The 14,456-nt window shown below is 44.2% G+C and overlaps 1 protein-coding gene across 1 annotated transcript in view; it reads right to left on the reverse strand.

Moving 5' to 3' along the window:
* Positions 1-1,538: 1,538 nt before the first annotated feature.
* The window catches only part of NHERF1 (NHERF family PDZ scaffold protein 1), a 151,928-nt gene continuing 139,010 nt past the window's right edge, over positions 1,539-14,456 (reverse strand). Inside the window, exons 4-6 of the mRNA XM_085617093.1 lie at positions 6,530-6,573; positions 5,534-5,686; positions 1,539-4,456 (exon numbers count right to left, since the gene is read on the reverse strand). Of these exons, the coding sequence (XP_085473219.1) occupies positions 4,310-4,456; positions 5,534-5,686; positions 6,530-6,573 (344 nt within the window). The 3' untranslated portion in view covers positions 1,539-4,309. The remainder of the gene's footprint in view (positions 4,457-5,533; positions 5,687-6,529; positions 6,574-14,456) is intronic.

Genomic DNA, 14,456 nt, shown 5'->3' on the forward strand with positions numbered 1-14,456 from the left:
ACTTGAAGTTGTTGGTAATTTGCGATTTCCTAGAAAAATGCACTATTTTGCAATTTTCAAAGTGCCATGTGGCGCAAATTTGCGCCATATGTGCACACATGAATATTTCAGGGGTGCAACAGGGTGTCCTTTTGACACCCTTGAAATTGCATTCGCAATTTGCGAGGATCTAATGGGTACTCGCAATTTGCGAATGTCTTCCCATTCATTCCTATGGGCCTCTAGGCCCATAGGAATGAATGGGAAGGTATTCCTTAATTGCGAATCACAATTTGCGATTCGCAATTAAGGAATACGTAGGAATCGCAATTAATATTGCGAAATCTACATACATTTCATTTTGCGAGTCCTTAATAGCGATTCGCTAAAATTCGCTATCAAGGACTCGCAAAACGTTTTTTTAATACATATGCCCCCAAGTGGCAAGTGGCCACTTATAAGGAGGGGTAATACTCAGAATCATGGCGCCGGTACACCAACACTGGCCCTGTGCTGGAGAGTCGTTCAGCAGTGGCCGCTGACTGTGGAGGAGGGGCTACGACCTTCTGAGGAATAATTCTGTATACTCAGCCATTGAACCACGCCATCTCCACAAGCTCCCAAGGCCTGAAGACATGTGGTACATTGACACGGCCAAGCCTGAAGACATGTGGTACATTGGCATGGTCTTTGTGTTTATCTAGGGTGGGTTCGGGGAAACCACGCACTCTCTGAGCTTGTGCTGCTGAATGTGTACAAGGTGTGGCTAAGCGATTACTCACCTGTTCCCAGGAATCCTGCTCCGTACTCAGGTTAATAAGCATCTTATTGAGATAAGGGGCTGGCAATAAGTGCAGCGGACACAGGACCCTTGCCAGAGCCCGGCAACGAGTGCTGCGAGCAAATGACCCTTACGAAGGACCAGCAAAAAAAAGGGCTGTGGACAAAGGGTCTTTGCCAGGGACCAGCAACAAGTGCTGTCAGCTAAAGCTCCGTTCTATGGACATGCACCAAGTGCTGTGAGAAAAGGACCCCTGTCGGGGATCAGCAGAAAATGTGCAATGTTGCTGGGGATTCGCAGCAAGTGTGGAGACCGGGACAGCAAGTGGTGTAGCCAAAGCAGCCTAAACGTTCCTCAAAGGTCCGACGACTACAGGGACCCCACTCACGGCATCATATACATCAAAAAACTTTGACACTTTAAACAACAAAGCAGATTGTTGCAGTAAGGTTATGCGTACCTTACAGATTTAGGCTATGTGCGGTACAGCCATCACTCAGTTTCACGGATCTTACAGACTCTCCTTAAGTTACACAGATATCATAGTTGTCAACCTGCAGAACCACCTTCCAGTTCACAGATTCCAGTTTTATCAATGAAACAAACACGCCACCCCTTTACAAAGATTTCACACCTCCCCGTCTCAGATGGCAGAACTGTCCTTCTATCAGCCTGGAGCCTCTGCTGCACAGTGCTTCAGTCACACTTGAACGAAATGAAATAATCACAGACAATAATCAGTTTTTTTTTCTTTCTTCATTAAACTCTAAAATTCTTCTTTTTCTGGTTGATAGTGGTTGATTACAGACAGTCCGGGGAAGGCAACTCACTTCCCCAAAGTACAATCTTCAACAACACCAAAATTTACACTATAAAAATATCTCTATATCAGAATTGTGTTCATTTCAAAATTAAACAATATAGACGTTGACATTTGTGGAATGTTGTAAAATGGGCAGGCGCACGGGGTGGGGGGGTAGGACATATATCAAATTAAATGCAACAAAATAGAGACACCTCATCTGGTGAGGTGCCCCGCGCAGAGCTCACTTCCTGGAATACATGGGCCTGTGGAAATGGGAGAAGCTCCCCTCCAAAGTGTGAGAAAGGTTGACGAGAGCTGTCACTAACCCAGGATGTTAATGCACTAATGAGACTTGGAGCATGAAGAGCACTTGAGTTGGGGCAAGCAGTTTCAGCTCAAAACGTCACAGGAGTATGGGGTGTAACAGGCTGTACCTCCTCTCTTATGATCTGAGTGGCAAGCCTGTCTCCCATAGCTATAAATGGAACAGCATGTGGACACTTCGCTGTTCCTATAAGCGAAATAAACTGCAATTGTGTGAAGCGAAACCAATGGGGCTTGAAAATCCTGACCACATACTATTTCACATTTAAAAGCACGATTGCCTGAGAGTAAGCTCTCCAGGCTGAGGCAAGAGATGTACAGAAAGTGTTTACAAAGTTCTACTGATGGTCTTCCCGGATGCCAGTGTGGAGGATACAGGCCTCCCGCAAAATGTTCATAGCATTCTCCAGCGTGATCGCATGATATCCATTCTGTTTTATAGCTGGCTCTTCCGAGGTCCAAAACGCTCATTTGACAGACTCCTCCAGCATGATCGGAGACAGCTAGCCTGTTGGGCGGGAGATACACCCCAGCCTCATTCGATGTCCAAGAATGCGGTTCAAGGGGGCACCATTGACTATGGAGGTCCACAATAAACCTTCTAACTGTAGCCTCTTGATATTGTCTGATGCCCCATGATGTCATAATACAATGGGATTCTGACATATCTGTATAATAATCTGTTTCTAATTTCGTTATACTAGGTAATTTGTGGTGCACCCAGTCGCCTATTTTAAAGAAATGGAGTAGCTGCTCAACTGTAATAACTTATTGCTGTTGAGTCCTCATGTCCCAATGCCAACAGCCGAGGGAAAAGGCAGGTCAGGTGACAAGCATAATTAAAGCAGTTGTTGAACAACAAAAACAAAACATTGCTTTACTCTCTTCTGCTCTGTTTTTCTAGCTGTACAATGACAAGTAGAAAGCAGATATTTATGGCAACATGTTTATTATTTGCACTCCTTAGGTAAGTATATAAAAGTTAAAATCTTTCTGCATACATCCCAAACAGGGCTTTTTTTATGTTGTAAAAAAACCTGACGTACTAAACTGATTCTAACATCTTTTTACAACAACTAACAGTTTTTTTAATGTGTTTAATTTTGCACTACAGATTCTATTTGTATCTTTCATGTTTGCAAACATGCTCTCTCTTTGATACGAAAGAGCTATGCACTAAGGATTTAAGTGGTTTGTGGGAAAGGTGATGATGTGACCATGTATTACAAGGAAAACACAACCCCCTGCTGTACATAATAAAGCTATTGCAAGTCAATTCAAAGTCCAATAACCTTATAAAGGAACTCTGCCTTCGGCCTGGTTTCTTTATATGGTCATGGAACCCCTTAATAACTTGCAATTTCCTAACAATGTACGGCAGGGGGGTACTTTGTCTCATATATTCCCCTACTACTCCCTGAACACAAATGAATAGTTTGCTGGGTTCTTGTGGTGCCCACACTCTTTAAATGGAGTTCCACTCTAGCTTCGCCTTGTACAGGCAGGAACATAGAAGCTCAATATTACCCGAGGATGAGGGGGAGGTACTAGACCCCTAGGAAGTCATGATATCCAAAGTATAAAGAACTAGATCTCTACTTAACCACTATAACAGGACCATATTCTCCAGGTATTACTGTACCATATGAGAGAGGGGTCTCTGAATGCAATCAAAATATCCCACAGGTCATGACCTAGGAATTTTGTGCCATCTGATGGCCATGGAGAGGCATGGAAGATCCCAAAAGTAATGGGATTTCGGGGCATGCGCTTCTCAGACCGCATACCTGCATAACAAGGCTACAAGAGGGACTCTTCCTCACAACCAGGTATTCTATTTTACAAAGGGACTTGGGTCCTTCCCCATAAAGTATCAATACACTTCTTATTATACAACAGTAGAATGAAAACAAGAGCCTTCTAGGATAGGGCAACCACTTTTTGTAAACTTAAACTATGGTGCTCAGTGAGATGTGACGGAATTAGACATCAGGTATTGAAAGAGTAATAGTGAATTTGAAGGAAGTAGAGGTCTCTGCTGGAGATAGGGCTTAGCAGGAAGCAGACCAGAGGCCCTGGAGGAGCGAGGAGATCGTACACAGAGCAGATGTAAGCTGAAAGAACGATAGGAAACATGCAGACCTTAGGTGTTGGAGAAGCAGTAGGGTGGTGCAGTGCGTAAATGTCAGACGCGGAGAAGCAATTTGACATCTGTGGGAGGACCAGATGCCATCAGGTGAAATTGCAACGCGGACCATAGAAGGAGAAGATGTAGGGTGCTGGAAGAGAAATGGTAGCAACAAAAGAACTGCAACCAGGATGTGCAGGGAATGGATGTGTTCCCTAGGGACAGAGGGGGCTACTACTATTTCCCATCTGCTCCAATGCCTTCCGGCCCTAAGAAAACAGTGGATAAAGGCCTAGAGGTTGCTAAAAAGCTCATTCTTCTTGGTCCAGTCCATGGGCGGAGGCTTCTTTTGAGAGCGTTTTTGGTGTGCTCTCTCCTTCGCAATGGCCAACGACACACTGAGGTCCAGTTCCGATTCAGGCGTGGATTCCTGGGGCACCTACCAGGGGGGGAATGCAAGGTGAGAGAGAAGGAGAAGAGGAGACAAGGAAGAGCGTAAAGAAATAGAAAATGGAGAGGAGAGAAAGAGATACACACATTAACAGGTCAATTCACAATGCACACCAATTTTGTTCTGCAAAGGCGGCCCTCCTTCCCCCAGTGATGGACATATCTATCAGTATCCTCTACCCCCTACAGCAAGTAGGTTTGTTCTATAGGGTAAGCAATTTTTACTTGACGTTTTGCGTGAGGTAGAGAAGCTCACCATAGCCACCCAAGGGTGCAAATCAAAATGCATCACCAGAGTTCTTAGAAAGTGAAACAGCTAACTGATGAGTGATATCTCGGCTATTCTATTTATGCAAAAACACAGAACCCACAAGACACAACATGGTAACCTGAACACAGGTAAATCACAAGCTGGGAGAAACATTTAAGCAATGCAGTATATTCCGGCATAAATGACATATGGATCAATATAAACTGATAAGCACAAACTCCCTAATTATAATTTTTTAATAAATCCTTTATTCATACAGTAAAGGGAGATACTGGCTGGATCAGGATTACACACTTTGTGTAAATACCACACTTCTGAGATCCTTTCCACACACATATTTTGCCCAAAAAAAATGGCCATGAGAATGAGGGAAATACATGAGCAAACACTGATTTCTGCAACTATTCTACCATTCCTCAAGAGAAAACTGAGTATTTCTGCATTACTATACCCAGGAATTAGTGTACCCCAATGAAGCAGTAAAATATGGTGCAGTTTCTCTGTAACAGGTGTAATGATGGTGTAAGTAAGACTTAAGTTCCAACCAGTGAAGTTGGTGTGCTCAACCCCAATGTCTGTTGGATTTTTGAAGCTCTTGGCCAGCACGTTAACTAACACGCAGCACAAAGTGAGAGGCATTATTCTATTGTTCCACCATCCATTCACCAGGTCCCTTGCCGTCACCTCTTTTCATAGACATAGTATCTCAAGACATTTAATGCTGAGGGCTCACTTCTCCCACTCTCTCATGGTATATATTCACCCCCTATATCATGCATGCCCTATATTTCTCACCTGCACATTCCTTGCATTTATTTTGGGACTTTGATCTTGTTCCTTCCCATCTATGTCGTCGGGCGTAGATGCTGTTGATGCCGTGGAACTTGGCCTTGGCGTGGAAGGAGGGCTTTCCAGCACAACCTCAGAGGGTGTCTGTACGGCATTCACCTGAAATAGGGAGAAGAGGAGACATTGGCCATGCACATGGTACCCTTCAAAATCAGCATTCTGAACAGTTCCAACACGGCTTGCCCAAAGCAGCCCGGAGGTGTGGAGGACCAGAGTGAGGAGCCTTGGAGGGTTCCACCCACTGGGATTTAGAGAGCAGGATAAGCAGGCTGTGGACACCTATGTAGGGACCATTAAAAATGGGTAAAATGTGCACACCTGCTTAAAAGATGTGGAAGCAAGCGGTACTTTAGGCGAAGGTACATCCTGACCTAAGCTACATCCTTCAATCACAAATCAGACCAGAAGCCGGTTTTGCCCACAATGTGATGTAAAGCCCATCAACTCTTGAAGAGAAGGGGGGTTGGGTGAGGGCAGTAACCTCCACCTTCTCCATAGATGGACTGTTAACTACCTTTACATGGAAAAACACTGCAACCCACCTTGTTCTACTTCAGAGGTGGGGGGTGTATTTGGCTTGCTGCATCATGTAACACGGTCTCTCTAGCCAAACAACAAGCAGCTCAAGATCCCTTTCCCACTCTCCCACAAAGAGCCACCTTTGTAATTACACAAGGGGTCTATCACGGCTCACCCTCCTAAGCCCCAAACTGTGACTTTATATGTCGTTCATATAAAAGACGTGACAGTGGGCAATTCGTACCCAAATGGAATCTGTGTCCAGCATCATCCTTTTACAACTCATCCAGCGATGAACACCCCAGAACCCTAGACACGCACCCTCTAGAAACCCAACAAAGCCATGAGGACAGATTTTGACTTTCCCTTGTGTTCGAAACACATATTGATCCCCAGTAAAGACCAGCCTTGCTCCAACATTACCTTTTCTTCTGCATCTCCATTGGAAATCAATTCTGGCAAAGCACCTGAACAGAAAATGAGAGTTGGTCAGAGATTAATGCTCACAGTTCACAAATCCAGCACTCAGTTGCTTCCCAGCGAGTTCTGCACTCCAATTATTTTTTTTATTTATGAAATTTTGTACAGCACAGATTACACCGATGAGATGTCAGAGAGCTTTACATCTGATAAAGAGAGTGAAACACCTTGTAGTGGAAGCAGCATCTTATACAAAGTTACACACATAATTTTTAGTTTCAGTTCATAGGCCATACAAATAAGACCGAGATTAAAAGCATTTAAGAATACAAAGTGAACTGAATATCTCATTTTGTCATTAAGAATCCCAGGAGTAAACATGAAGCCATTGAATCAATGCTGTGAAGGAAACCCCTGGGCTCGGATGGTCAGTCCTCAGAGATTTATAAAAACCTTTTCAGGAATGCTGATGAGTTGCTAGAGGTTTTGGTTGAGGCTAGATGGAGGCTTGTGTTGCCGACATCCCTCACTGAGGCTATCACAGTAATGGTAAAGAAACCAGGGAAAGACCTACTACAAGTTGCCTCTTTCAGGCCCCGTCTATACTAAACGTGGATGCCAAAATATTGGCAAAAATGTTGCCCTATAGACTGATTCTGGTAATAAACTCATGATGACCAGTGTGGGTTCACCCCAGGGCGCAGCATGAGGATGAATATGAGATGTGTGAGTCACGCGATATGAGAGTCGGGGCAGACTACTGTCAATGACGCTCTAGTAGTGCTTGATACAGAAAAAGCGTTTGACACTCTGGACTGGCGCTATAGGATGTATGTCCTTCCAAAAAAAGGGTTTTGGATCGAACGTTTTGGCATGGGTTAAATGAGCCTATGTGAATCTAACGGCAAGGGTCAGATCTGGGTGAGTGATGTCCAGCCCTTGGAGACGGGCGCCAATCAAGGTTACCCCCTCTCACCGTTGGCATTTGCCCTCTCCATCGAGCCTCGGGCAATACAAATTAGGGAAACATTATGGAAATGGGGTATCAGACCGGGAGATGTGATGCATGCTGTGTCTTTATATGCCAATAATACATTGGTGTATCTCACTCACTCACAGGCCTCAGTACTTATATCTACATACTACTGATTTTTTTTGGTTAGGCCTCTGGTCTATACATCAATGTCGACAGTATGGTCACCTTTCCACTGCCATGGGGGGAAGGAGGGATGGCTGAGAAGGGTGTCAGATACGGAGCTGGGCTTACACTGGGAAACGTATTATTTTTCATACCTTGGAGTCCAGATAGCGCACATGATGGAAAAGTAATATCAATACAATATGGGGCATGTGCAGAAGGGACTTAGGGCATCCGTGATATCTTGGAATAAACTGCCCCTATCAATAATGGCGCGTGCCGCTGTCTGTATACGTTACAAAACTCCATGTGTGTGCTCCAGAGCAAGGTTTCCAAGGAGCTCGGTAGCCTGTCGATATTGATGGTTCGGGCTAGTAGATGGAGTTGGGTTAAGCTAATCATTCTGAAGTTGGACAGGCAACTTGAGGGACTGGGCACTCCAGATCTAGAACTCTATCGCATTGCACAACTCCAGCATGCAGTGTGGTGGTGCGATGAGGATGATCAGTGGGAGAAGAGGCTGCTGGATGGCATAGTACAAGGGATAGCACTGCCCATCGCTCTGATGAAAGGCTTAAGCGCCCCTAAGATAGGCCCATATATAGTGCTTCAAACGGCGTGGTCATGGGATGTGCAGTGACAAGAGTGAGATGACCCCTGGGGAACGGTTTCGATCCCTGCAGGTCAAACACGCACTAGAAGCAGCACTTCCAGTTGACGACACGCTCCCTGAATCGTCCCCTTTGGAAGACCGACTACTGACTGACTGACTATTTGCACAAGAAGGCAATCTCCCTTACATACCGAAAAACTATTAATAACTAGACAGACCCCCTGACACGACTCCGAGAGCTTTGACAGGCTGAGATTGGGGACGTGGATGACTCGGACTGGCAGGACGCGATAGCATCGCCACGAGAAGTAGCGGTCTCCTCTAAAATGCACCTCATCCAACTAAAAATACTACATAGGACATACTACACAAGGGTGACTATGCACAAGATGGGCAGAGCCTCAGACCAGTACTGCTTGCGCAACTGTGAGGGAGTAGGTACATTCTACCACACTTTATGGGAATGTCCGGGGATCACGTCATACTGGACAGCAGTAATGGATATCATCACGGAAGTTAGCGGGAACATGGTTCCGCTTTCTCCCAAATGCTGCCTGTTAAACATATGGAAACCTACAGACCTCAACCACGCAGACCGACAATGGGCAACAACGGGGATGATGGTGGGAACGCGAAACATTGCTCGGAACTGGGGAGCAGCGCAAACCCCAACTGCGACATGCTGGTGTAGTGACATGGATATGATTATGATGGCAGAAAAAGCTACATATGTCCATAGAGGGTGTCCCAAGAAATGGGGGAGGGTGTGGGGCACATGGAATGAATACAGAGGTTATATATGTACCCCCCCTGTTGTAGATCATGGCTCAGACGATGAGATGTAGTAAACGTAAATGTGTAATTGGTCCACCACTGTGCATTGTAATGCCTGTCGAGAGGTACTCCAAGTATTTTTATCAATATGTGGAATGTTTTTGGATTTCATTTTAAATAAAAAAAAATGTTTCCCCCCAAAAAAAAAAAGTGCTGCAATGTGCTCCTTTTCTAGGTCACTAGACATCAATTGGTTTCAATTTTTAGGTCGAACCTAGCGGCAGCCTCTGCAAGGCATGCTGTATTGGAGTATGCACTGGAAGCCCCGCCCACTCTTTGTTCATATTTGTCATTGGCTTGTGTCATTGTCCTTTGTAAATCCTGGCTTCTGCCTTCAAAAATAGGCTTGTTAGGCCATCCTTGTAACCTCCCATGAGGACTGGCCATTTTACTTCTGTTGTTACATGGTACATCTTCTTTAGTCTGGAAGCACTATTTTATGTACTGCCTTTCTCCTGCTGCAGGCACGACATTCCTTCACGCCATGCTCGCTTTCACTTTTAAATCACCCAGGGACAATCGCAGCCGCTTCTTTTCATTGAAATACGTCTCATTAAAAAAGTTAGAGGCTTTACCTACGTGTTATCGACATCACCTTTTCAGTCTTTCCTTAGGTAAAGATGGGCATGCATCGCTCAGAGGGTGGTGAAATGATTTAAACAAAACCGGTCTCGCCACAACCCGAAACTCCTGGCCCAATTATCAAAGCCTTGAAGTGAAATAATGAATGACATATTTCTACTAATGCTACTTTTTAATGTAGCTGCAGAGACTTCTAAAAACTGCTCACTAGGGACCTCTAGGAGCAGCTTGCGGTACTGCACCTAGACATGCTGTGCTGGTGCCTTGCTCACTAGGGACCTCTAGGAGCAGCTTGCGGTACTGCACCTAGACATGCAGTGCCTTGCTCACTAGGGAGCTTTAGGAGCAGCTTGTGGTACTGCACCGAAAAATACAATGCTGGGTACTGGCTCACTACGCAACCATTTGCAATGCACTAGGTCATGCATTACTGAAAGTATGAGCTATTGGCATTGCATTATTATTTGGAACGCCAATACCGCAAACTATCAGTAATGCGAGACCAACTGCATTGCAAATGCTTGTTTTAAAATATTAGCAGAAATATTACTGTTGGTCAGTGGTGGGTTAGTGTTGCTCACTTTACGATCGGCTTATTTCCTTCGCAGATGCCAAAATATAATTTGGGGTGAGGGCAGGGCAATTCTTTCAATATGCCAATCGACAAAAATGACTTGCGAAATATCGAGAAAGTTCCCTTGTGCCTCTGTAGCTACTGTCACCATGGCCGTGCTATTGGAGATAAGCACGCGCTGTAGACTGTTAACTCCCATATGTAGGGCACTGAAGGAGGTCAGAGTGAAGGCCCACATGCAGGTGCGACAGTTATGAGAAATAGACCTCAGGGAAAAGTTGACAGACGTTCAATGGAAAGCGAGTTGTGCGATGGTGAGGCAAGTGTCTAATGGCATGTTACCAGCTAGCACACAATACATTTTTCCACTACCTTTAAGTTACATCAAATCTATCCACAGAGAGCCCTGGTGTGTCATAGATGAAAGGCTTCTGAGGCCACATTCGAGCACAAAGTTGTACTGACATTATCAGGTACTGTCAACATCTAAGATCAGCTGGGAGAAGGTCACTAAGGAGGTGGGCAGCTTGCTGTCACGCTGGGCGAGTTTACCACTGAATATATACGGGAGGGTGAATCTCGTAAAAATGATAATTTTGCCTAAGGTAACTTTTCTGTTTAATTCAATCCTGCTTCCTTTCAATATCAGAGATCTTGCTACCCTTTAAGGAAAAATTGGGTCATTTATTTGGGCCACAAAAACCCCGAGAATAGCGTGGAAAAAGCTTAGGAGAGGGCTAAAGAGAGGAGGATTGGCCCTCCCTGACCTACTTTCTTATTGCCATGCTTTTCATTTTAAAATTTTTAGAATGTTAGCAAATAAGATGGATTCTTCCTTTATGGGCCGTTTGTTTCAGGCACTGTTGCATGATGTTCCGCAGGGACAGGAGTTTTTTCTCTATAAATTTGGGGATCCCCAGTTTTACAAAAAAGTTCGACTCAAGATTCTATTAGCTGCAATAAACAATTGGGGGTTTATTAGGAATACATTGCGAATACCATATTATACGACCTAGGCCCCAATTTGGGACTTTCCAGGCACCCCGGTATGCCTTCAGGACCAATTGTCACAACCACTTAGATTAGCAGGTATCAGGTTATGGGGTGATCTTCAGAAAGATTCACAACTGATCAGCTGGGACTCAATGTCGAATATAACCAGCGGGACACTAACGAGATTTAAATTCTATCAATTGTCCGCGTGGTGGGCAACACAGTCATGGAGCAGTGAAGATTTGTGTATAATCATTGATTCTATTTCTAGAACAGGATCATGGAAACGTGAAGTGTCTTTCTGGTATGGGGCTTTTATAGATACAGGAGATCGTCTAGACTTAGAGGTGGTGAGACGGTGGGGTAGTGTTCTCTCCGAAAATGGGGATGACTTACGGAAGTTCTGGTGTGACTCATTTTCTATGTTACAGGCTGCGGTTAAACCAGCCAATCTCTGGAGAAACCATCTATACACCTCTTATAGAGTGTATTGGACTCCGGGTAAACTATCTAAGATGTCTGCAATGATCTATCACTGCCCTAGATGTAAGTATCCAGCTGCTGATGATCTTCATATATTTATGGATTGCCCGAAGATCGGCCCCTTTTGGACTGAGGTATGTGGTTTCCTGGAGGAAGTGTTGTATATGCAGATTGAAGTAAATGTCAGGCTTATCTTCTTCGGTCTTTTGTCGGACTATGGTTTGAATGCCCTAGCTTCAAAGTTTGCACTCTATGTAGTAATTATTGCTAGGAGGGAAATCTGTAAAGCTTGGAAGCTTGAGGCACCTCCTTCCTTTGCGGATTGTTTAAAGAACATCATCATGATTAGTCAATTTGATATGGCTTGTGACAACTCTAGCGCCAAAAAAATCTGGGCAGCATTAGAGGTCTGGAGAGGGAAGTAAGATCAGTCCTATGATTATGCCGGAGGTCTGTCGGTCCGGTCCTCCGGCACCTCTGCGAAGACTCTACCCCTCCTTTCAGGCCCACCATTAGGGCGGCTCTCAATAAGGGCTTGTTTGAAGGGTGTGGAAATATTCCATCTAGAGCATTTTCCGATGGCATGTATGAGGACTTTAAAAAAAAAAAAAGGTACTGTCAACAAGTAGTGCGCATACTGACAATCATTAGCACTTACATAGGTGTCACCATTAAACACTGCATACTGGGAATATGCAGACCCAGAAATATCAACACGCAGCACATATTTGCAGTGTAGGGGGTGGTACTAGCAAGAAACCTGGTGGCATTAAGATGGATTAAACCAATGAGACCGACCGTAGACTTCTGGTAATGAGACCTAACAGTAGTCTTTGGGGAGAAGCGCAGGATGCAGGAGGCTGGAACAGATGAAAGAGCGATGGAGGCTATATTCAGTTACATCAGTGGGCAATGAGGATACAGTAAGTGGAAGGGAAGAAGATGGGAATGTGCTCAGCGGAGCACCTGAGGATGGGAGCATATAGACGCAGGAACCCTGGTCATCTCGGGTGACCAGGAGGTGCAGGTGCAGAGTGGGTGGAAGAATGGGATGGAGCATGTGGTTGTATATTGTACCTGTGTGGTTCTTGAATAATGCAGAGAGTCAATGACTAGCCACAAACTACTATACTGATTGTCTATCAAAGTCAAGCTCACTGAGAAATTATTGTTATCTTTGTGCGCATTACCGTGTCTGTAATGTTTGTTTTTCTCTTCTTTTTGGAAAAGATACAATAAAAATAGAAGTCCTAAAAAAAAAAAATGAAAGAATGAACAACAACAAAAAAGACCAGAAATACAAAAGTTAAACACACACGCTTTAATTTGATCTTTGCAAATCTCAAGAGAACTTGAAGTATGCATGGATTTATAGGTCTCTAACGAAATCTAGCGCCAGTTTCCTGGCTCGAGAGATGTACAGTGTTACCCTCTGAAAATAAGGCTGCGAGTCCAGCCGAGGCAGAATCACACAGCCTCACTGCAATTTCTTATATTGTGCTTAAAGAACAAGGGCTGACGAATCTGCCTCCTTTCCTGCACCTTTCACAGCTCTGTTAAAGGTGATGTATGCTGGGAGTACTCCTAGGACCTAAGGACGTTGTTCTACATCCTGGAGAAGGATCGATTGAGTGTTTTTTGCTTATTGAATTCTGGGATCTCTAGCACTTATTACTTTCTGTTGATTCCTAGAATGTGTAGTTTCTGTGTGTGTAGGATGGAGTGTTACAGAGTGTAGCTTTAGAGCTTCACTACTGGTGGCCAGCTTAGAAACATTAGGACTGATGTGCTTTGTTCCACCCTCTTGCTGTTTGTGACTAGTCTTAATTCCCATTTTAGTGCTCTTTGATTGGTGAAGGCTAGATTTACTAAAGCAAATCCACTGTCTAATCTTCAGAAAAGAAGGGAATGGACTACTGCAAGAGGATGCACCTTCAGAGACCAGGTATTTAAGATGACAGCTGCCAGTGATCGGTTTTAGATCGGTGTTAGCCAAAAGCATGTGATTTTACTAAAATGATATGTTTCAACCACCTCCTTCATCCATGTTTTTGCATCATTGACATTTTTCTACTACAGCTGACTGCCTAGAACTATGGACAGCCCACTTTAGACAATGGCTAACTTCACAATGAGTGGCCCTCTGTCCTTTCACAAGGAGCACATCAGGACACACAGAAGTTGCCTACAAATGCCAGTGTTTCTGTTTTTACTTTACTGTTATGTTAGGGTTGCCTTTGTTTTTCGATCCTGGATTGATAGCAGCGTGTTTTCTGTAAGCTTTTCATGGTGTTCTTAATATGAACACAGGGCACATTCCAGCTTTATCAGTTCCTATCTGCTGCTCATGGTGTGGTAAAAATCTGAGGGAGAGGCCTTTCTTTATCTAACTACTGCAGTTTCACAGTACACCAAATTTTGTCCATTTGAAACTATTCTTTATGACGTTGGCACTATCTTTGCAAATCTATCGACCCAGCTTGTTTTGAAATCTCAATTTCTTTTCTTTGCAACTCTAGCTATCCCTTCGCAATCCTATACATCTTTCTGTCTTTCTTTCTAACTTTACCACCATATCTTTGCAAATCAAGCTACCTTCTTTTGCAACCTTATAACTTTGCAACTCTATTTATCTTTCTACCTGTCTTTGAAACACTATTCATCCATCTTTGTAACCCAGTCAGTGCAAATTTATTTAGCTACCTTCCTTTGC

This window comes from Triturus cristatus, chromosome 7, assembly GCF_964204655.1.
Source record: "Triturus cristatus chromosome 7, aTriCri1.1, whole genome shotgun sequence".
In the NCBI taxonomy this organism is placed as follows: Eukaryota; Metazoa; Chordata; class Amphibia; order Caudata; family Salamandridae; genus Triturus; species Triturus cristatus.